General features: G+C 41.2%; 1 protein-coding gene across 19 annotated transcripts in view; it reads right to left on the bottom strand.

Annotated features, from left to right (window-relative positions):
• The window catches only part of NEB (nebulin), a 208,696-nt gene that overhangs the window by 128,101 nt on the left and 56,652 nt on the right, over positions 1 to 23,943 (bottom strand). For all 19 annotated transcript variants that reach the window (XM_078376624.1, XM_078376634.1, XM_078376635.1 and 16 more), the window contains 14 exons: positions 23,322 to 23,633; positions 18,137 to 18,343; positions 16,716 to 16,820; positions 16,461 to 16,568; positions 15,124 to 15,435; positions 14,182 to 14,388; positions 13,119 to 13,223; positions 11,506 to 11,613; positions 10,147 to 10,458; positions 9,813 to 10,019; positions 8,651 to 8,755; positions 5,977 to 6,084; positions 3,597 to 3,908; positions 1,095 to 1,298 (listed from right to left, as the gene is read on the bottom strand). In XM_078376624.1, coding sequence (XP_078232750.1) covers positions 1,095 to 1,298; positions 3,597 to 3,908; positions 5,977 to 6,084; positions 8,651 to 8,755; positions 9,813 to 10,019; positions 10,147 to 10,458; positions 11,506 to 11,613; positions 13,119 to 13,223; positions 14,182 to 14,388; positions 15,124 to 15,435; positions 16,461 to 16,568; positions 16,716 to 16,820; positions 18,137 to 18,343; positions 23,322 to 23,633 — 2,712 coding nt within the window. The remainder of the gene's footprint in view (positions 1 to 1,094; positions 1,299 to 3,596; positions 3,909 to 5,976; positions 6,085 to 8,650; positions 8,756 to 9,812; positions 10,020 to 10,146; positions 10,459 to 11,505; positions 11,614 to 13,118; positions 13,224 to 14,181; positions 14,389 to 15,123; positions 15,436 to 16,460; positions 16,569 to 16,715; positions 16,821 to 18,136; positions 18,344 to 23,321; positions 23,634 to 23,943) is intronic.

The raw sequence follows: 23,943 nt of genomic DNA, 5'->3' as shown, positions 1-23,943 counted from the left end.
ATGATTAACGTCTTGTGACAGTGAAAATTGTTATATGTAATATCAGCTTTCAGAGCATAGTGAAGAACAAAAAAAAATGTGCACGTCATGGACGTAGCACAAGCACACATCTTGAGCTGATGTGCCAAACCTTGTACAACACCTTGTTGTAGCAGATGTTGTGGAAGGCAATCACCAATGAGTTATACAAACAGATGTGATGTGATGGGTTTCACTTCTCTTTTCTCACAGACACATCTTATGCTACATGAGGGGAAGAACTCTTGCACTTTTAAAAAGCCCCTGTACTCTCATGGATCATCTATGCTTGCATCCAACTTGTAGTCTTCCAATAACCTTATTAGTTAGTTGTTTATTAATTCCATCTAAACAAGTCGAGTTCCAATTGCCAAGGAAAGAAAGACCATAGTATATTGCCCTTATGAAGGTAGATGTCTACTCTCAAACATGTAATGGAGTAGCTGTGTTCGTCTGTACAAGCAAATCAGATAAAAAAAAAACAAAGCAAAACAACAACAAAAAAGCCCCAGGAGACAAAAGCTTTGTGGCACTTTAAAGATTAGCGACTATATTTTAATGTGAACTTTCATGGATCAAAGCTTTGTGGGTCTGAGGAAGTGGACTTGCTCCACAAAAGCTCACATTAAAATATAGCTGCTAGTCTTCAGCGTGCCACAAAGTTTTTGTCTCTTGTTTTCTTTGTTTTGTTTTCTTTTTTGCTTTGCTTTGTTGTTTTTTGTTTGTTTCTTTGTCTGGTCTGGTCTCAAAGAGAAAAGCTAACTAAGGGTCTTGTGATGTTTGAGATTTTTTTAGAAAACCCAGAAGCAGCAAAACTTCACAGGCAAGTACTTTTGCCTTAAAAGAGGGAGGTTTTATAATGGCTGATATGCTCTTTAAATATCCCCACATGTTTGCCTTTTAAAAGGGTTGTTCGGGGTTCTTTTGTCAAATATTTGATGTTTCTTTAATTATCCTTAATTGTTTACTTTTGCACAATTGTTCAAAACCCTGCTTTGCAATTAAGCATAAGCCACTTATATATCATAAACCACCGACCAAACCCCACTATTCCCATTTATTTTGAAAACACTTACATCACTTCTGTGCTTGGAATTTTCTTTGGCCAGAACCACCTCCATTGAATCAGGAATACTTGTAAATTTAATCGTGTCTGGATGCTGGCGATAATTCTTTTCACTAAGAATTTCAGAGGCTTTCTTGTTCTTCTCTGACTCCAGAGATCCAAATGTATTCCAACCAACGCCTTTAAGCCACTCGAGATCTGATTTGTATGCATTCTAGCAAGGATGAAAGCACACCATAAAATAATTCTGTACAAACACCTCTGAAAAGAATGTTATGTTCTGACCATCAAATATGTATAGATTACTATACCTCTTATGCGATACATTGATCATGGCCTATTAGTTTAAGCATCTCTAATAATTTGCCTTGATCATTATTTAAGTTACAAAGCATTAAAAAGCCAGAGTCTCCCTAAAGGTGCAAGCAGTGCAGCAACATGAAGAAAAGGGTAGAAAAAAGTACAGAATACTTTGAACAGAGTACTTTGAATTTTAGACTGTCATGTTTGGTGATAGCATTTGTTAGGAAAAAAAGGTCAGATGGTAAGAAAATAATTGGGGACAAAAATGAAAAGAGAAAATATGGGGTTGTATCCAAAGGTGTGCTTCCAAAAGCAGAACAGACACAGCTGGCAGATCAAATTCCACCTCCACCCCAAAGCTCTTGGCAACTCTAGTCTGGAAGACCCTCTGAAACAGATTGAAAGAGGGAGGCTTCTATAGATTTATGGAGACATAATGTTTCCATTGTGTGACTGAAGATCTCTTTGCCTGAAATTGGATTTAATATAATGTGAGAGCCTGGTTACCCTAGGAAAAAAACTGCACTTGAATTGGGCATGTTTTAAATCAATTTTTTGAAAGGTGACTACACAGCATATGTGGAAGTGAAGATTATTCTGACAGGGAATCAAGTGACTTTGACTGGAAGTGAGATAATATACTCTTTTGGCATAAAGGTAAAGGTAAAGGCTCCCCTTGACAAATTGTCCAGTCGTGTCCGACTCTAGGGCGCAATGCTCATCCCCGTTTCCAAGCCATAGAGCCAGAATTTGTCTGAAGACAGTTTCCGTGGTCACGTGGCCAGCACGACTAGACACGGAACGCCATGACCTTCCCACCGTGGTGGTAGCTATTTATCTACTTGCATTTTTACATGCTTTTGATCTGCTAGGTTGGCGGGAGCTGGGACAAGCAATGGGAGCTCACTCCGTCGCGTGGGTTTGAACTGCTGATCTTCCGACCTTGAAGCCCATTTTAACTCAGATATCAAATAGATTTATATTGAATTGTTCTGGCATGCATAAACACCTCCATCTATGTAAATTGTGCCTGTGGAATTTCCCATTCAGTGGTATGCCTTCCATGCTCCCTCTCCTTCTGCACTCCGTGTGTGTATGTGTGCATGCGTCATACGTGCGTGCGTGCGTGCTTTGCAAGCCTAGCTAGTCAAAATGTTTGGCCAATTTCCCACATTGCCACTTGGTGTCCCCCTTTCACAAGCCTTCAGTTTCAGCAAGGGCAGGGTATCTTCCTCCTTTGTAAGTCTGTTGGTTGCTGGCACCCTCACCTTTTTTTTCCTTTTGAGCAGAAGCAGATGAGCTGGTAAGAAACAGCCTCCAGCCCCAGCTGCAGTAGAGAACAGGTAAGTAGGCAGGAAAGCCACCAAACAGCTGATCTCTCAGCAGAGGGAAAGAGGAGCCAGCTGGCTGCTGCAGAGAGCAGGTGAGTAAGCCTGCGCTGCTGAACAGCTGGCCAGTGTGCCCTACAAACTGTGGAGCAGCTCCTGCCCAGTGCCCAAGGGCACATTGGCAAGGCAGCTGGCTGTGGAGACCTGGATGCCACTGGAGGGCTGAGCAGTGGTGATGGCAGTGCTGACAGAGAACAAGGCAAAGCTCTTTTCCTCACCTCTCATTCCCTTCTAGCAATATCCCACTTGGAAATAAGTTAAAAAAAATTAAAATAGCACCATATCAGCAGTGGCCAAGTGACCCATGCCAGTGTAGAAGGGTGAGTGCGGGGTAAAGCCGCAAATACAACAATTCTAAAAGTCTGCATCGCCCATTTGACCAATACACAACACAGTTTGAAAACAGATTAACAATTTTCCTAAGAGGAGGCACCCACCAACCCAGAAACCACACAATTACCACATGACTTTAAACAGAATTCAAAGATCCCAATCCCTCCCCCAATTTATTTCAACTGTGTAACCAAACTCTGAGTTGATACAAACAAGAGAGAAGGGAAAGGGGAGAAACTGAGAGAGAGAGAGAGAGAGAGAGAGAGATGAACCATGTTCACTACCAGAGATTGAGGGAATAAAGACAGAAGGGAACAATTTGAAGAAAGTATTGAGATATTATAAAATGCAGTTTAATAAGATTTGCATAAGAAGGAAGCACACAAGCAGTGGCATGAACTGGCAGTAGTACAAATAATGGATCCAAAGTGGCTTATATCATGGCTTCATAATCAAAAAACAAAATGTGGTTCATAAATTTCACTTACATCACTCTGTAGCTCATATGCCTTCCGAGCATGGATGACATCATTCTGGTCTGGCAGACATGTCCACTGGTGCAGGTAATGGCGGTAATCAACGTCGCTGACAAGCTTCTGGCAGTTCTTAGCCAACAAGACACCCAGCATGTCCACAGGACTGATGTACTTGGTCTTCCATTTCTCAAAGTCCTTCTTGTATTCCCTCTCGCTCTGCATCTTGGCCACGTTCATGGAATGAACAAGCTTAGGGTCATCCTGTATGCTGCGAGCTCCAATATGGTGGCCAAGCTGCTTGCGATAGCCATCTTTGTATTTGTACTGAAATGATAAAGAATAATTAGTGAAAAAAAAGAATACAACAAAATCAGGCAGAATTAGTTGCTCCATTCATGTACAGAAGCTATGTTTGCTAGATGTCAGAACTATAAGCAAATGCAGCTGTTCCACTGTTTTAAACAAAATATGGGCTGGGGTTGTATTCCTCCGTATGCCCATGTGATAGCAAACCTCTGCTAGACTTGGTGGACTTTTCTTCTGAGTATGCATAATACTGAGCTGCAATTCAGGGCAATATGTAGGCTAGATATGGGCAGGAATCAGAAAAATGGTAATTCATTTTGATTCATAATTCATCAAGGTCAATGAATCATGAATTGCAAAATTACAATTTTTTCTGATGAATCAATGAATCAGATCATCAATTCTTTTTTTTTTTACTTTAAAACCACATGAAATTGCCCCCAAATCACCTAGGGACACCAGGTTTACAGGAAACCTTCCCTTGACTCTTCTCTACATGCTCTACAAGTCTGGAGAAGTTTGGGTTCTGGATTTCTTTTTTTCTTTCCTTTTTTTATCCATACATACCAACATACAAAACAAAAAAATCCTAAAAATTGACAATAACAACAACAAAACATCAGAATTAAACACCCATACTACAACTATAGATCAGAGATTTCACCATTTTCTGGTCATCTGAATATCATCAAAAGATTCTAGTGAGCACTGATTCGCCATAAACTATTTCTTCCCCTAAATGCCTGTGTTTTCCTGGGCCCAGTTATATATCAGCTTCCTGGGTTCTGGATTTCTGAGTTATACACCCATAAGGAGGGCTATTTTAGGACAGTTACCCCCCCCCCGGGCATCTAGAGACACCAAAATCAGAAAGAGGCTTCTACTGATTCTCCTCTACAATTCCTCCAAGTAAGGTGAAGATTGGGTTTCAGCCATCCAAGTTATACACCCACACAGGGGGTTCCCCCCGCAAGGAAAGTGCCCTTTAGCAGCTGGCTTGTGGAAACTCAATCTTCACCAAACTTAGAAGGATTGTAGAGGAGAGTCAGAGGAAGCTTCCCTGCAGATTTGGTATCTCTAGGTGCCGTGGGGACCATTTTATAGCCAAACGAATTGACAAATCCAAAATCGCTAAAAAATTCAATGATTCATGATTTGTCAGGGATTGATTCGTACAAACAGAATCAACAAATTGGTGATTTTTGAATGAATTTTGTGATTAATTTTTAAATTCGTGCCATTCTCTAATATAGGCCCCTCAAATTAAAGCTTACACTATCCTTTCATACTAAGACTGGATTACATGTTTCCAAATATGCCTCTGTCATGATGTGAGGCAGCAGCATCACATTCCCAAGCAGACAGAGAAAGAAAAGTGGATTATCTCATGACCTTAAATCCTGAGGCTTGGCAATGTACTGTGGGGTACATGCATTTTTCTATACAGAACACAATGGGAATTCAGAATGCAGGCCACTTATTGCTGAAAAGCAAACTATGGGTACCCCGCCCGATGTGCCTGGGGTAATAATGAAGTACTGAACATGAAGTGCACAGTTTTAGAAGAAGTCGCCATGCGAGTCTGTGCAAGCATATCAGGCAACATCCAAAGAAACAAAACAAAAGAACAAAAAAAAAAACCCAAAACACAGTGCACAGTGAAGAATGCATTGGCTGAAAACCAGTAGTAAGTTGCAACCGAAGTAAGTCCACTGACTCAATGGGGATCTGGTGAGTCACCTCATCTGTATGTTCCATTGATTCAATAGGCCTAACTCTAGCTGCCATATGTCTGAATAAAGATTTAAAGATTGTAACCTTTAATTTATAAATTAAAAGGGGACAAAAATCAAAAGTACTTGGAAATCTCAGGGTTGAATCCTCGATTGGAATTTCCTATAGTAAACTCATTGTGAGGGAGAAGGAACACAGCACATGTACAGAAGCACTTTCTTATACAGTCAACATACGGGGGTGGTGGTGGAGCATGATGTTCCAGTGAATCCCAAGGTGTAGACCAAGTCTGCTGACCTTGGCTATGTGTACAAATGGTAAAACAGCACGCTGAATTTACAGTTTTACTTACATCACTAGCAATGTCCCTTGATGCTTTAGCAGCCTTCACGGAAATAGCTTCAGCAGTAAGATCATAACCTTTCCTTAACATTTCTTCATATCCAAGTCTATACAGTCTCTAAGATGAGAAACGAAAAACAATAAAAAAGAGGGAATGGGTCAACAGAAAAAAAAAAGACATTTATTCTTACGGGTTTGGGGATAGCAAAACCCTCATATGAGATACTTAACATGGATCACTGAAACTCTATTTCCTTCAAAGTTCTTCAGCTAGGGATGAACCTTCTTGGGTGAACATTTCATTAAACTCTAAAAGATCTCCCTGACTTTTAACTTTCTTGAAAATTGGATGTAAACTTCTTTTTTTCAGATTGGCACTTTCCCCACCCCCACCACCACAAAAAGAGAATTATTTCTTCTCGCTAGCCATATGATTCTACCCATCAGCAATCACAAAGCTAGTGTAATATCTCAAAACCAAAATCAAGGCAGAAGCAACACTTGTTGAAGGAATAAATTAGTTTCTCTATAGTGCAGACCCCTCTCTGTTCACTCTGCCCGTGATTTTCTGAACCAGGAGATCAATTTTTTTCATAAAAACGTAGCTCCACTATATATTTCAGCACTGTCCATGTGTTGCCCAAGGAACAGACACTAGATTTGCTTCAAATTTCATATTATATAAATACAGGTGGCAAACCAAGGATGCCCTGAAACCTGCTGATAAATTTTGCAATATTAGCCTGGGCCTTCTACAAAATTCCTCCTTTTCTTTGAGGAGGAAAATCCAGATTTGTTTACTTATTGCATTAAGTTAAATTTGATGTCAATCCCAAGAGGTGCAGAAACTTTACTAATATTAGCAGAATTCTAATGCTTCTCCCAAACTTCTTCTTGTTTGGTTTGATAAGAAATCACTTGAACCAACGTATGAGGCAAATGGATTTAAAATTATAAGAACTCAGTAAAATCACAAAATCACCATTACAGTCTTTCATATTAATCTTTCATGAAATTTTTTATTAAAGTTCAGGTTGATGAAAAAAAATGTTTTCTGCCCTGTTTCCATGTTTTATGTATGCTCCAGTCCCTTGCTAGAATAGCACCCAAGTGCTCTCTGTTAAATAATTGGCAGGAATTTACGATCACAGGCTGTGGTTCTAAATATAATTCTTCTTACTTACAAGTAAATTGCAGTGAAATAAATGGGCCTTCTTTCCAGGTGAATAGTGATAGAGAATTTGCATTGCCAGTCTCAAGATCACCAACAGGGAAACCACTGATATGTTTCATGTTATCTGAGAAGGCTAAATTATATTTGGTACAGTCCATTGTGCATAAACAAATAAAGAAAAAATGACCTGTGATGGGTGAGTTGTAAGCAATTTGAACTGGAAACTTCAGAGAGTCATTGGTGAAGGTACCGTCTGAAATTTCATTGGACTACCCCAAGATTTGCAAGTCACCCTAAATGCAATTAGAGCAGAATCCCTGTATCTGTTCGGAATTGGTTTCACAAACTACTGTGGATGTCTGAAACTTTGGATGCGAGGGAACAGTCGCATACAATATATAAGGGAGTGGAATAATGTCAGGAAATTACAAGGATTGTAATAGAAGATGTTAAATAGAATTAACATCTTAGACTGAATGTATAAAGGAAGTTGTTAATCAACCATATTGTACAGCTGCGTATAAAGCTGAGTCATGCTGACTAGGCAGAAGGCTGATGTAATTATTATGAGATCACCTAGGATGAGTTAATGTTACCTGATTGGTCATTTGTACTATATAGTCTACTACTACTACTACTACTACTACTACTACTACTACTACTACTACTAATAATAATAATAATAATAATAATAATAATAATAATAATAATAATAATAATACTAATACCAATACTAATACCACTACTACTACTACTACTACTACTACTACTACTACTACTACTACTAATAATAATAATAATAATAATAATAATAATAATAATAATAATAATAATAATAATAATAATAATAATAATAATAATAATAATAATAATAATAATAATAATAGGAACACACATATGTTGTGGAGAGTTGCTAGAGCAGTGGTCCCCAACCTTGGGCCTCCAGATGTTCTTGGACTAAAACTCCCAGAAGCCTTCACTACAACCTCTGCTGGCCAGGATTTCTGGGAGTTGAAGTCCAAGAACAGCTGGAGGCCCAAGGTTGGGGACCACTGTGCTAGAGGACATGTTGCTGGAGTATTTTGTGAAGACTGTACATATGTAATACAAGCTTTGAAGAAGAAGCTGTTGTCTTGTGTTTTTCTTTTCTGTGAAGACCTTGGAGGCTACTCTGTGAAGACCCCTGTTTTCTACAGCGCACCCCAATAAAACCTGACACAAAGGCCACAAGAGAGTGTCCTTGTATGTTGCATGTAGAGCTGTGGCAAACCACAAATAAGTGAAAATGTGTATATCAACCCCATGGATAAGGAGGCCCTACTGTAAAATGCTTTGTGGAAAAAGATCCTAAATCCTAGAGCCTCTCTAAACTGTTGTCTTTATCTCCCACAAACATAAAATGAAATTCATATTTGTGATTCCTTTCATGAAGGGGAAGATAATCAAAATGCTAACCAACAATTTCATGAATGTTTATCGTCAGAACAAGAAATTCTTACAGATTTCTTACCGGGCTGTAATTAAACTTGTTTGCTTTGGCCTGCATAATATCCGGTGTATCTGGCATCACATGGATCTTTGTTTTATCTGCCTCCCACGCCTCTATGTAAGAACGCTGTTAGAATAAAATAACATACAGTGAAGTGATACGATGGCACATTTATACAGGTACAGTATGCATGTTATCATATGGATTGTTGCGTTAACAAGCATGTCTACAGTTTGATTTAAATATGGAAGTAAAACGGAGTGCATTGCCTGTGCATAAGAAGCACTCATGTATATCCAGCATTTAGGGGTTGTAATGGGTCTCTGTGATCACCACTGAGAGACACATGGCGCTGCTTCCCAGGGACTCTATCACTGGGTGCTAACCCACCCACCTAATAGAGGTGGGGGGCAAGCTTGTACTCATTGGCGATAGCTCTACCAAGGTCAGTATTTTGTCACTTCCTATGGAAGAGAATAACATTCGTTTACTTGGACTGGGGAAATCTCTATCAAATGGTTGGTTGGTTGGTTGGTTTATTTATTTATTTATTTGGCTTCTAGATCACCCATCTGACAAAAGGCCACTCTAGGTGGTTCACAACATTGAAAATGATAAAAAAATAACCATTATATAAACAACATAACTACAAATTAAAATAAAAACAAAACTGGCAGTACATTAAATATATTAAAAAACAATTATAAAATCAGCAGCAATTAAAGCAAGTTTGTGGCCAATACTTAAGATGAAGTATTTTGGAAAGCTTGCCAAAATAGCAGCGTTTTAATGATTTCTTAATCATTAAAAGGGGGGAAGTCGGGGGGGGGGAGTCAGGCGGATTTCAGTAAGTATGCAATGGCCCATATCCTCTTGGCCGTTTTGCCAGCAGAACACTAAACTATGTAACTTTGGGAGGTGAATTGCTGCAAGCAGAGAAATCACCATTGACGGCACTTGTTGCACAGAGTTGTGTGTTTCAGCTTGTTACTTATAATCATTTTTTTTTAATTTAGGGCAATTTGTCACCAAGGGTTATAACATCTGTGCACTTAAGCACTTGGATTTGGGCCAATATATTACTTTCATATGTCTATTGAAACCACCTATCATACTGCAAATAAGAAGCAAGGTGTGGGATACTGGTGGGTGGATTATTTCCACACTTGTTAGCAGGGTTTACCTTATTCATAACATTAGCGTTGTGTTTTGCCAGTTCAATATCCATAGAATCAGTCAGCTTCTTAAATGGGAAAAGGCTTGGGTGCTGGCGGTACTTTGTATCACTTGCAATTTCTGTGGCTTTCTTAGACTTCTCCACATCCAAAGACCCCATAGGACTCCAACCAAGACCTTTATACCATTCATTGTAATCTTGCTTGTATTCGTGCTGTAGGTGGAGAAGAGTGGAACATAGCTTCAGATGAAAAGCTCTGAGCTACTACAACACAAAACGGCTGCATAAAGACACCTAGAAAGCCATTGACTGGTAGTTCAAAAAGAAAGCAGGTGCTTACATCACTCTGTATCCGATTCATGTTTCTGGCCTGTTCCAAATTTACTGCATCTGGCAAGAGCATATATTTGTGGATGAGTTTCTTGTAGTTGATATTGGTGATGTTGCCTTGTGCTTCCTTGGCAGCCATGATGCTGAAAGTATCCGCAGGCGTGTTATACCGGGTCTTGCTGATTTCATAGGCTTTCTTGTATTCCCGATCTGACTGCATCTTGGCCACTTGCATGAAGTGGACAAGCTTAGGGTCATCCTGAAGGCTGCGGAAGCCAACCATCTTACCCTTGTCCTTTTCGTAGGCTAGTTTGTACTTGTACTGCAAAGAAGCAAGAAACAGCAGAAGAGGAGCAAAATGTAATTTCAGGAAGGTCTGAGCCTGAATGGTACTACACCATAATAACAAAAAGAAAATGTGTATGCATACTTGAATGTAGCAACAACTCGGGGGGGGGGGGAAACACGTATAAGAGGCTGGATCCCTATGGAATGCACCTGTAGTGCAGAGTTAATACTATTAAAATGACATTACTTTAACTGCCATGGTTCCATCCTCCAAAATCCTGGGATTTGTCTTTGGTAAAGAAATCAGAATTCTTGGCTATTATTCAGGAAAGCACACTAGAGCACAATGGCACAGAATTCTACATATACTGCCCAGGATTTTGCAGGATAAAGCCATGGGCAGATAAAGTAATATCATATTACTGTCTCTGTGTAGTGTTAATCCAATTTTTGCCCACACAACAGAGAAAATTTGGAACCAGCTGCTGCTTCCACTCATGCCAAAGGAAAATCCAAAGGATTTTCACCAATCCCCTCTCCATTGTGCATACCACGTCATGTGTTTGCCTACAGGAGTGGGTCCCAGCCCTGGGTCCCCAGATGTTCTTGATTTCCAACTCCCAGGAATCCTGGCCAGCACTGCTAACAGTGAAGACTTCTGGGAATTTTAATCCAAAAACATCTGGGGACCTAAGGATGGGAACCACTGTTCTAAGGAGTCCCTTAACTCCCCCACTCCAGAGCAGAGTTCAAGTGGACACAAGGGCTCCACAAAAAGAAGGGAATGTTGCCAGAAATTGCCTCTCCTTCCTCTCTCATTAGTGAGTGCTACACACCTTCTCTCCATTAGGATAATTTTGTTCTCAGGAATTTAAAATTCAACTCAAAATATACCACTTAAATTCAGAACAAATTTCAACAAGTGTTTAATGGTGTATACTTCCTGTATGCCTCTTGAGAATGAAGTCCCATTGAATTCCCCAGGTCTTACTCACAGGTTACACAGGTATAGGATTACAGTCTAGAATACGTTATCTCTACCCACCCCACAAAAAAACAAAAAAAAACACAAAACCCTTACATCACTGGCAATATCTCGGGAAGCTTTCGCCGCTTGAATAGGGATGGCATCAGCTCTGATATCACATCCCTTCTTCTTGTCTTCCTCCATGGAAAGTTTGTACATGTTCTGTGTATTGAAAGAAGGCAGGGGATGGATTGAATAAACAATAATAATGAAATGAAAAATAAAAATAAGGAATGCTTTACTTTTTGCAATTTAAAACATTTACAATGTGTCTGGCAGTGACCATTTATTAAACATTAGCTCCACACAAACAAAAACAGTGCTCTAAAACAACTTTCCCCTTCACACATTACACACACACATGCTCAAGTGCCTCTAGCTTTGTGAACCTCTAACACATCACAATGGACTGTGGCTAGATTCCTATATTCTCCCCTTTGCTGTGGTAATTACTTTAGGGGAGATATTTTGATGCTGTTGTTGTCCACCTCAGAACTGAATACAGTGGTGCCCCGCATGATGACGATAATCCGTTCCGTTAAAATCACTGTACAGCGAAATCGTCATCATGCGGAAAAAAAAACCCATTGGAATGCATTGAAAACTGGTCAATGCGTTCCAATGGGGAAATACCTCATCGTCCAGCAAAGATCGCCCATAGAGAACCGCCGATCAGCTGTTTAAAATCGCTGTCTTCCAAAGCTTCTGTCCAGAAAACAGCCATTTTGTGAAGGGAGGGAAGCCATTTTGCAAAGGGAAGCCATTTTGCGGAGCCAGAAAAATCATCATTTTGCAAACAGACGGTTCACAAAGCAAGGACCTAATCAATGTAAAGCGGATTTCTCCCATAGGAACCATCATTTTGCGATCGCAATAGTGATCACAAAAAAGTCATCGTCAAGCGATTTTGTTGTTTACTGGGGTAAGTGTCTAGCGGGTCACCACTGTATTTGCATTTGATCCCAATATTTTTGTATACTTCTGTATATTTATATATTTCGATGTTTTATTTGTGGCTGGTCTTTGACCGTAATAAAGTTTTACCTATTTATCTATTCTTTGTTGTAGAATTCCTTCCAAGACAAGGATCCAAACTAAATTTGGGCAATCAGATAAGTTTGATAATCATCATATGCCATCAAGTTAATTCAAACATATGGTGCCCCTTTTTAGGGTCTTCTAGGCAGAGAGCACTCAGGAGTGGTTTCCAATTCCCTTCTAAGGTGCCCTGGGACTGTGCAGCTTGCCTGAGGCCACACAGGCTGGTTCTACTCGCAGGAGGCACAGTGGGGGAATCAAACTCCCAACCTCTGGCTCTGCAGCCAGAGACCTAAATCACTGAGCTATTGCGATGAGCTGTGCTCTAAATGAGACTTTTGCCTACCCATGCAGCCATTTTAGTCTTCTGCTAGTATGAGCCAACAACTGAATACTCAGAAAGAAGATAATGCTAGTCTCTGATCCCACACCTAGCTTTTCCATGTATGCCAAGGGATATTAGCACTGGCCTGCATCCTAAATTCAACAGCTGATTCTACCTCAATTCTGTTTAGGTTTTTAAAAATCAGTCACAGGCAGTTCTTGCTCAATTGTTAGATACAAGGACTGGTGTTTCTTATTAAATTAACCCTAACAATAAGAATAAAGCCCTGGCCCCTTATACTTACATTGCTGATGTTATATGCATTAACTCTTGCCAAAAGGATCTCAGGAATATCTGGTGTGATGTGGATCTTGGTCTTCTCTGCTTCCCAGTCCTTTTTGTAAAGGTGCTGAAAGGATATAAGAAAAGCTTCTTTCAACATTTGCCAGAAAGCGATCACTTACAACAAATGTTACTATTCCTTTATATATATTTTTCTTCTTTAAGGATTAAATTAAGCAGGTGTGAATGCCCAGTTCCACTATGTGCCTTTGAAAATATTGCCACAAAATTAATTTGTAGAGAATGTTTATCTACAATGATATATGTCTGGATATTTCTGGCTATGATTTTCCCCAGGCAACATATTCATCTCAGAAGGTAAAGCTTTTCACTTACTGCATTACAAGAGAAGTAAGTTCATACTGCTATAAAATAAGAATAAGAATGCAATGAACAATAAATAACAACCCTCATCATTAAACCTACACTGTGACTTTTTACAAAATGATTATTTTTTCTGCTTTATTTGGTTAACTATTAGATCTGCAGAAACTATTTTTTAAAATGTGAAGCATGATGCCTCTTTATTGTATTTAGATCATATGCACCTGTTTTATAGCAGGCATCATTTTTAGAAGAAGCATTCCTTCCTAAATAATAATAATTAAGTGCCATCAAGTTCATTCTGAATGTTGGCAACCTTTCCCAGGGTTTTCTAGATGCAGAGCATTCAGAAGTGGTTTACCATTCCCTCCTTCTGAAGATGCTCTGGAACAATGCAGCTTGCCCAAAGCTATACAAGCTGGCTCTAGGTGTTAAAATGGGGATGCTGCATTTAAGCTGAAAATTACATTCTGCCATAAGTACTTGTGGATTGATTGACTGATTGATTGATTGATTGATTGATTGATTGATTGATTGATTGATTGATTGATTGATTGATTGGTTGGTTGGTTGGTTGGTTGGTTGGTTGGTTGGTTGGTTGGTTGATTGATTGATTGATTGATTGATTGATTGATTGATTGATTGATTGATTGATTGATTGATTGATTGATTGGTTAGTTGGTTGGTTGGTTGATGCCTACCTCATCCATAATTTTCGCATTGTTTGTAGCCAGGACCATGGGCATGGAATCCATCAGAATAGAATACTTCAGTTTGTCTGGATGCTGCCTGTACTTCTTCTCACTGACAATATCCATGGCTTTTTTATTCTTTTCAGCTTCTAGAGATCCTAATGGAACCCATCCAACCCCTTTCATGAATTCATCATAGTCTGCTTTGTACTGATTCTGGAGACAGGAGTGAAATGAAACAAAAACAGATGGGAACACAGTTAGGTAAGCTTCTTTTTATCTCAAATTGACAGCGCTTTTTGGCAAAATCTGCATACCTCACCAGATCAGAGCAAAATAAAATAACAGAAGGTAATCTGATACCTTGTATAATATTTGTAATGATCAGCTGTATTTTCTGGTGTAGCAACAGGACCTTCAGCCTAGTTTCTTTGTAAACATTTCAAAAATGCGTATTAATCTTATATTATATTGTTATTTTTAATTACAATTGTCAAAACATGTTTGCAGCTTTCATATGAGACTTCAACTCCGTGGACACTTATTGGAAAAACAGTGCTATTTCTCACCATTCTATTTACAGTAAACTTTGTTATGTCTCACAGAGTGTTCCAGGTACTCCCAAAACGGAGATTCACTGATGGTAGCCCTGAGTGTTTGTCACTGTATAGAAATGAAAATGTTCATAACCTGAGTCATAGACCCAGATGTCGATTTGTTGGAGGAAAAAAAATGATGTTTTTGTAGTAAACCTTGTGTGTCATTCAACCTTTTGTTCTCTGGCTAGTAAACTAGCCAATATATCTGCCAAAGACATTCCTTCCTACCATTTTTTTTTACAGCCTCACGCTCTTTGCTTTGGTAACCATAAGAATAAATGCAGGAGTCTGCAATGGCCTTACCCTGTAATTCAATTTTAAAAATAAATAAATAAAATAGCATTTTACTTACATCACTTTGAATCTGCATCATGTTTTTGGCCAGTTCAAGATTCATAGCATCAGGCAAAACATTGTAAGTGTGGATAATATTCCGGTAGTTTATGTCAGTCACAATTTCCTGCGCTTTCTTGGCGGCCACTACACTGAACATGTCAACTGGGGTGTGAAACCGGGTCTTTGACGTCTCGTAGGCCTTTTTATATTCACGATCTGATTGCATCTTGGCCACTTGCATGAAGTGTACCAGTTTAGGGTCATCTTCCAGGCTGCGAAATCCAATGTGCTTTCCTCTAGATTGCTCAAAGGCCAGTTTGTATTTGAACTGAAAGCCAAAGAAAGGGGAGGAGGGGACACAAGGCATGAAACTCAACGAAGAACACTGCATTACTGACTGTGACTAACTTAAAATTTCATACTGTATGAGTTCTGTAACATTTTCCTGTTAGATGATCCTTTTAAAGATTTATTTTAAATAGAAAGGCTGAGAATTAATATGTTACATAAGGGGTTCAGAACACAGACCTAAACCCAACTGTCAATCCCAACAAACACAGATCCATAGAATCAGTGGGAACATAAAAAATCAACACTTACACAGGTTCCATTGATTCAATCAATTTACTCCAACAATTTGCTATAGGCCATAGTACTGATTTAAAAAACATGTATTTATCTCTTTAGCTTGCCACACACAATTTAGGAGAACCCATCAATACTAAATACATGTGCACACTTCAACAGTAATCTAGTACAGATGAGGTACCCTGAAATCCTTTGAAATAGTGCCCTTAAGAGCTCTTAATTCATACATTGGATCAGGGCCATAAGATTTGGAGGCCCTGAAGTAGATGCAATCTGTCTCCTCATTTGTACCCTCTCATTCATCTGTCATGAATTACAATACAAAGAAGTATTAGCCTGTTGCATGACTGTGTCTAAGTAGGTATTAGTTGGATGTACAAAAAGTATGCAGTCCAAAGGGAACTCATGAAAGAAACAGTATAATAGGAACCATTCCATAGATTTAATGTAGGTGTATGTCCAAGGATGTCCCTGTGTCAGTGCACGACCTGTTACAGTGGCCACCCATTTTCAGAATTAGGACAAGGTTGACATCCAACATAATTTTTCAGGAGTGGTTGTACAAATGATTGCACAGTCACTTGTGCAATGGCATACACAGTGATATGTGCCATTGAAATATAGCAGTATATTTTCAATCCATGAACATTTGGTTGGACTTAATCCTCTACGTGTAACTCGAAGAATGCAAGATATTGAAACAGGTAATTGGAAATGGCAGACTAAGGAGAAGCCTAATGATAGTGATGGAGAAATTAAACATACATCACTGGCAATGTCCCTGGATGCTTTAGCTGCTTTTATTGGGATCGCATCGGACCTCAGATCATAACCTTTCTTCTTATCTTCTTCCCAGCCAGCCTTGTACAGTTTCTGTTCCAAAATAAAACAGAGTGCCAAGGTGGTTAAATGTCAAAGACAGAACACAGAGCAAATGATAATTGTACTTTCAAAATTTAGTGTCACAATATTCAGAGTATGGAACCCATGTCCAATGCTCTTTGCTGCTCAAGTCCTTACATTGCTCATGGTGATTTGGTTGGCTCTAGACAAGAGAATTTCTGGAGTGTCAGGCATCACATGGATATCAGTCTTTTCTTTGTTCCATTTTTCAACATAAAGTCTCTGCAGTTAAAAAGAAGAAGTTTAGCTGCAAAGATATCATTTTTACTTTGCCTATTATTTAGCAAACCTGATTTGTTTATTTAGATGTATTGTACCATCCACCCAAGTGGCCCTTTACGTATCTGTCCCCATCTCCAAGAAAATGGTAGATTAGACATCATCACCCTTTTGCATAAACTGCTATACAAAACAACACTAAACCTTTGTTTCCCCATTACACTTCCTTACTAAACTGAACAATATTGTTCCCCTTTTTAGTTACTAATAATGCAACATTATTTTGAATTCCTAAGCTGGACCTAAGTCTATCTTCATCACTTGATTTTATGTGGTGCCAAAGACAATGGAATAAGAAAATAAGCACTGTTCGGAAGTGGGATGCAGGTGTCACTCTCATGGATCTAATCCCTGCAGTCATCCACACACATTGACTCCCACTTTTTCTGTCCAGCAAGGAGATGGTACTGTTAAAAACTCATCAGTCAGCCAACTACAATGTACCACAAACCATTCGGATGACATTTTTCTCAAGTGGATCTTTCAGACAAGAGGAAATGGCAAGAATCCTGTTGGTGTTCATGTGGGGTTTGTGTAAATTGCTACAGATAATTGTGGCTAATTGAAGTGGTACCAGGGCATGTCTTGATGAGATGGCCAGTCATAGCCAATGATTGAGCAGCTGAGATGCATCCCAGCACCTTGTCAATTAGACGCAATTAGCTATGATATGATTATGATATGAACACCAATAAAATTCTAGATCATGTATGAAATTTGTACCCTTCCTAGTATTCACTGTGTATTCAAGAGGCTCAAGGTCATGCACGTGGGTCTTTTTATACTCACAGCAATTTTATGAGGTAGCTTTAGAGACATGTAAAAATAAGGTTGCTACAGGATTCAACCAAAGGTCTGTTCCCTTTTTCACACAGCCCAATTAGACAGCCTCGGAAAGGCAAGAGTCAGGAGCTAGAGACAGTAAACCCTTCAACACACCTCTACTGTACAGCTTATTCTTTCTCTGTCATAGCTAACAGACATCACTAGAATTTTCTTACTCCATTAAAAAAATCTTATGAGCTAATGCTGCTTATCATCCCTTTTTTGAGACTGTGAATTCCATAAGTATGCACTGCTCAGAGAAATACTTTTACATTTGTTCCATTGTCCATTTCACTTGGCATTTACTAAGCTTCAATCACTTTGAACTGAAGCTAGGGGACAGATCTTTGCCTATACATTTTGACTGTGAAATCTGAATAAAAGCATTCATTTTAAAAATTAACAATCCTTTCATAAGATGTTGTTATTTTTACCTTATTCATGGTATGTGCATTTTGCTTGGCAAGCACCTGCTCCATGGCATCCATGTCAATGGTATATTTCAGTTTGTCAGGGTGCTGACGATATTTCTTTTCATTAAGAATGTCAGTAGCCTTCTTGGCCTTCTCCACCTCAAGAGACTGAATTGGCACCCACCCAATTCCTCTTAGCCAGCTGTTGAAATCAGCTTTGTAAAGATTCTAGAAAGAAAGAAAGAAAGAAAGAAAGAAAGAAAGAAAGAAAGAAAGAAAGAAAGAAAGAACTTCAATGTAAATCAAATCAGTTTTAGTCTTTACAACATCCCAAAGCTATAATTTCCTTCAAGCATCATAATCTGGGCTAAAACAAGGAAGGCAGTAACTAAACCCATGCACAACCATTTACACATTCTGCCCTTCTGAAATGGAAGATAAGATTGTGTCCTGTCTCATCAAATATTCTGTCACAACTAATGCACCATCAATACTGACTGTGTTTTTAAGGAGCAAATTACACATTAATACAAGATTAACATTTTGAAGCTTATTATTCTGGGGAATTTTTTTTTTTTTTTTTTTGAGAAACATTGTTTGGCCAGCAACACCCCCTCCATTGTTCACAGAAGCCATGTTAAAGTAGTGGATTTCAGTGGGATGGATCCAGTAATAACTTCCCATGGAGAGAAAGAGAACTTTCATCAAGAGGTTTTTAATGCAGTGGAGGTCTCCTGCTGGCTAGAAAGAGGAGGAGACGATTTAGGCCGATACCCATTTCCACTGAAATCCTATGCATTCTCCCAAAATCTTCTCCAGAAGGTTTGTGAAACTCAGTGATGGAGAATGCCCTGAATAAAACTCCCTCAGGTGAAACTTTTACAGGTACAAAAGAAGTGGCTATAAACCCCAATATTAGTGGTGACTGTGGACAACTAATAAAATGGAAGAAAAGCCAATCACACCCTTCCATTTAGAAACACAGGGATGGGAGACCATCCCTTAAGTTCCATCCTTTATTGACACTCACTAAATGTTCATGTAAAATACGTGAAAAACATATTTGTAAAAGGATAGGGATAGTCAGTATGAAAGAGTGTAACGTTGTCCTGGGAGCCTGGGGAAACTGCGGGATCGCCAGGACGCCGGAGCTCCTGCGAGCCGGCGCCATGTTGGCGGCCCTTTCCTCTGTTTTCGGCTACCCCGCTTGTTGCTGTTCCTTATCTAACAAAGGTGTTCCCCAAATTGACTTTCCAAAGTTGGGAACGGCAGGGACTAAGCCTTTACCATCTTGGCTTTTGACGCTTTTGCCCAGGCTCGGAACTAATATCAACGTGGGCTCAGAACTAACAACCAAGACCTGTGAGCCTCTCCCCATGAGCAAGAACTATAAATTAGCCCCACCATTGAGTCCAACGACAAGGCTACAGGGTAGAAAAGTGCAATCTTCGAGCACATGTGGGGGATAACTGTGTTATTCTGTCATTAGTATTTTTCCCCCATTTTATTGTATTATTTTTGATTATTTTATTTCACTTTACTTTAATTATTACTAAGTTTGATTTGTTGTTATATGTGTGCTTTTTCTTTTTTAATGGTGTATTTAGTTAGTCTTTGTATTGTAAAAATTTTGATTTGTTAAATTGTATTAAATTATTAGTTTTTCTCTTTCCTTTTCTTCTATTTTTCCTTTCGTCATGGAATGGAGGGCCTGCCTTCCCAGCGAGGGGCCACAAAACATCTCTGTGATTACGGGTAGAGGGCGATATGGCTTTGGCTCCGTCCCTACTCGTGTTAGAAGAACTATGAACAGATGTTTAAAGGCTGTTCCTTGTTCTGAGACGGAGACCAACCCCCAGTACCGAGGTAGCCAGACCAGCCAGCCCTCTACTCTACGCCTGGTGTTGTTGAATGCCAGGTCTGTATCTAATAAAACCCAGCTAATTTACGATCTTATTCTGGAGGAAGATGCAGACCTGGCTTGCATAAACGAAACATGGATTGGCGGAGAGGGGGGTCCCCCCCTAGCCCTCATTTGCCCGCCCGGTTATGCTGTCCAACACCAGGGTAGACTAGAGGGACGGGGGGGGAGTAGCTATCGTTTACAAGTCTACCCTAGAGGTAGTTAGGCGCTCCTCGGTGGTAAAGCCGGGTCTTGAGGCCCTCCACGTGTGGATTGGGGCTAGGGACGGAATTGGGATCTTGCTGGGTTACCGTGCTCCCCGCGACCCAGCCATTTCCCTTCCGGAGCTGGTGGACTTTGTCTCCATGGCATTGCTGGGTTCCCCGAGACTATTGGTCCTGGGGGACTTCAACATGCATGCGGGGGCAGAGGCTTCCGGACCAGCTCTTGAGTTCCTGGAGACCATGGCCTTCTTGAACATGTCCCAGCATGTCAACGGCCCTACACACGTGGGCGGCCACACACTAGACCTGGTTTTTTCCACCAACGGGAGTGAGAGTGGTCCGATGGTGACTGACCTCGAGTCGGTTCCCTTGTCATGGTCGGATCACCACCTAATAAAATGTGTCACCAAGATGGCTCTCCCCCCTCGCAGGGAGCAGGGACCTATTGTCATGGTCCGCCCTCGAAGGCTACTGGATCCGATTGGATTCCAGGATGCCATGAGAGGAGTTACAGCTGACCTGGCTGGTGCTCCTGTCGAGGCACTGGTTGACGGCTGGTTCACCGCCGCAGCTAGTGCCGTAGACACGATCGCGCCTAAACGCCCTCTCCGCCGCAGAGATCGCCCGGCGCCCTGGTTTAACCAGGATCTCCGGGCGTCGAAGCGGGTCAGGAGACGGATAGAGCGCAAATGGAGAAAGGACCCGACGGGTTTCAATCGTATAGCTGTTAAGGTCGCTACTAACCTTTACCAGGCTAAGGTAAAGGCTGCCAGTCGAACTTACCTCGCTAACCGGATAAGCGAGGCGTCTAACCAGCAGGCGGAATTATTCCGTATAGTACGCGACCTATCCGGAATTGGCCCGGGTGATAGGCCTCCCCCTAGTTTTACACCGGACCAATTTGCAGCATTTTTTAAATCTAAAGTGGAGGCCATCCGCCGGGACCTCGCTCCTTTTTTGAATACAGCGAGTCGAGTTGAGATGTCCAGCGCTCCGTCTTGTCCGGTGATTTTTGATACCTTTCAGCCTGTTTCGTCCGATACTGTTGCCAGGACGCTTGATCGCTGTCGTGCCACCACCTCCTCCTTGGATCCTTGCCCGGCCTGGCTAATCAAAGCAGCCAGGCCTTCAACAACGGAATGGGCTACTGTAATAATTAATCGGTCTTTCCTTGAGGGCAGATTTCCCTCTGCCCTCAAGGAAACACTCATTAGGCCCATTAGAAAGAAACCTAGTTTGGCGGCGGACGAAATTGGCAATTATAGGCCCGTCGCCAATGTTTCTTTCTTAAGCAAGGTAGTCGAGAGGGTGGTGGCTGATCAGCTTCAGGCGTTCCTGGATGAAACAGATGCCCTGGATCCATTCCAGTCGGGCTTCAGGCCGCGCCACGGAACAGAAACGGCATTGGTCGCCCTGTGTGATGACCTATTGAGGGAGGCCGACAGGGGCAAAATGTCTCTGCTGGTCCTCCTCGATATCTCAGCGGCCTTTGATACCATTGACCACGGTATCCTCCTGGGGAGGCTCACCGAGTTGGGAATAGGTGGCCAGGCTTTCGCCTGGCTCCGTTCCTTCTTGGAGGACCGCCCCCAGAGAGTACAGCTTGGGGAGAATGTCTCGGCCCCGTGGAGCCTCAATTGTGGGGTCCCACAGGGGTCGATCATCTCCCCAATGCTGTTTAACATCTATATGAGGCCGCTGGGGCGGGTCATCAGGGGGTGTGGAGCGATGTGCCATCAATATGCGGATGACACGCAGCTCTACATCTCCTTTTTTCCAACTGCAGGAGATGCCGTTCTGTCCCTTCAGCGTTGCCTGGGGACCGTATTGGAATGGATGCAGGAGAACGGGCTGAGGCTGAACCCGGACAAGACGGAGGTACTAAGGGTGGGCGCTCCCACAGTTGGGGACTTGGGAAACTCCCTCACTTTTGGGGGTGTGACTCTGCCCGCCAGGGATGGGGTCCGCAGCTTGGGGATCCATCTGGACCCGGCGCTCACTATGGAATCTCAGGTGGCGTCTGTGGTCCGTACCGCTTTTTTCCATCTTAGGCGGATAGCCCAGCTGCGACCCTACCTTGATGTGGGGGCGCTTACTACCTTGGTGCATGCGCTCGTAATCTCAAGATTAGACCACTGTAATGCGCTCTACGTGGGGCTACCTTTGAGGTTGCTGCGGAAACTACAGGTGGTGCAGAATGCTGCGGCCAGATTACTTAGTGGAGTGAGAAGATTCCAACATATCTCGCCCACTCTGGCCGCACTGCATTGGCTGCCCATCCGATTCCGCATCGACTTCAAAGTGTTGATGCTTACCTATAAAGCCCTAAACGGTTTAGGACCTCGATACTTGGTGGAACGCCTTCTCCCACCAAGATCTACCCGTGTCACTCGTGCGAGCCAGGAGGTGAGGCTGAGGAGCCTAACGCCGAGAGAGGCCCGGAAGGAGAAGACCAGAAATCGGGCCTTCTCGGCGGTGGCTCCTCGTCTCTGGAACAACTTACCTCCTGAGATTCGCGTGGCTCCCTCGCTGGACATTTTTAAGAAACAACTAAAAACATTGATGTATAGGCAGGCTTTCCCAACAGAAAACTCCTGACGATTTTTCTTTTCTTATATCTTTCTTTGATTTCTATCTTAGTCTAGGTGCAATGTTTTAAAATTATATTGTTTCTTTTATTGTAAGCCGCCTAGAGTGGGCTAATATGTCCAGATAGGCGGGATAGAAATAAAATAAATAAATAAAATAAATAAATAAATAAATGTCAAGCTTGTTAAGATGAAATGAAGCATGACAGAAACACTGACAGGCTGAAAGGGACAGAGATCTGATCCAGCATCCTTCCTTGATCCTTCCCAAGTCCTTAATCAGCTTCTGGGTCAGAAAACAGTAGCATGTGGCTTTCTAGATATTGTTAGATGGCAACTCCTATCATCCCTCACCATTGACAGTACTAGCTAGGGTGGATGAGAGTTGCAGTCCAACAGCATCTGCAGTCCAACACTTCTCCCACTCTGGCTCTGCCCTATAGAGTCTACAATCTGAGGCAAAAGAGAAGCAGCATCTTCAGAAAACATACATCGCTCTGAATCTGCATCCTGTTTCTTGACAATTCCACACTCATGGCGTCAGGTAAAAGGGTGTAGTTATGCAAATGCTGTCTGTAGTTTGTGTCAGTGACCACTTCCTGGGCTTTCTTGGCGGCCGTCACACTAAACATGTCCAGAGGGACGTGATACTTGGTCTTGCTACTTTCATAAGCCTTCTTATATTCCCGGTCTGATTGTAGTTTGGCCACATTCATGTAATGGACCAGCTTAGGGTCATCTTGCAGGCTACGGAATCCAACTTGTTTTCCTTTATCTTTCTCATAGGATTCTTTGTACTTGTACTAGAGGAAGCAAATTGAAATAAAGACACGTAGTCATGTTAAAAGGGGCAGGAATATAGAGAGATGATTAACAGCACACTGGACAAACAATACATCAGCATTCTCAACTAAATGTGTTTGTGTTTCCAGCCATGCTGGCTGAGGATGGAGGGAAGCACTTTAAGGCATTTCCAGTAGAAAAATCTCAGGCAGCAGGGTTTGGAGAACTGACAACTAGTGGCCCATAGCCTTATATCAGACAGATGTTAACTCAGAGCCCAACTGTATACCACAGTTCATCCTGTTGCTAAGGAGGAAATTCTTTAGAGGA

This window comes from Pogona vitticeps, chromosome 1, assembly GCF_051106095.1.
Source record: "Pogona vitticeps strain Pit_001003342236 chromosome 1, PviZW2.1, whole genome shotgun sequence".
Taxonomy (NCBI): domain Eukaryota; kingdom Metazoa; phylum Chordata; class Lepidosauria; order Squamata; family Agamidae; genus Pogona; species Pogona vitticeps.
This window is presented reverse-complemented; position numbering and strand designations above follow the sequence as displayed.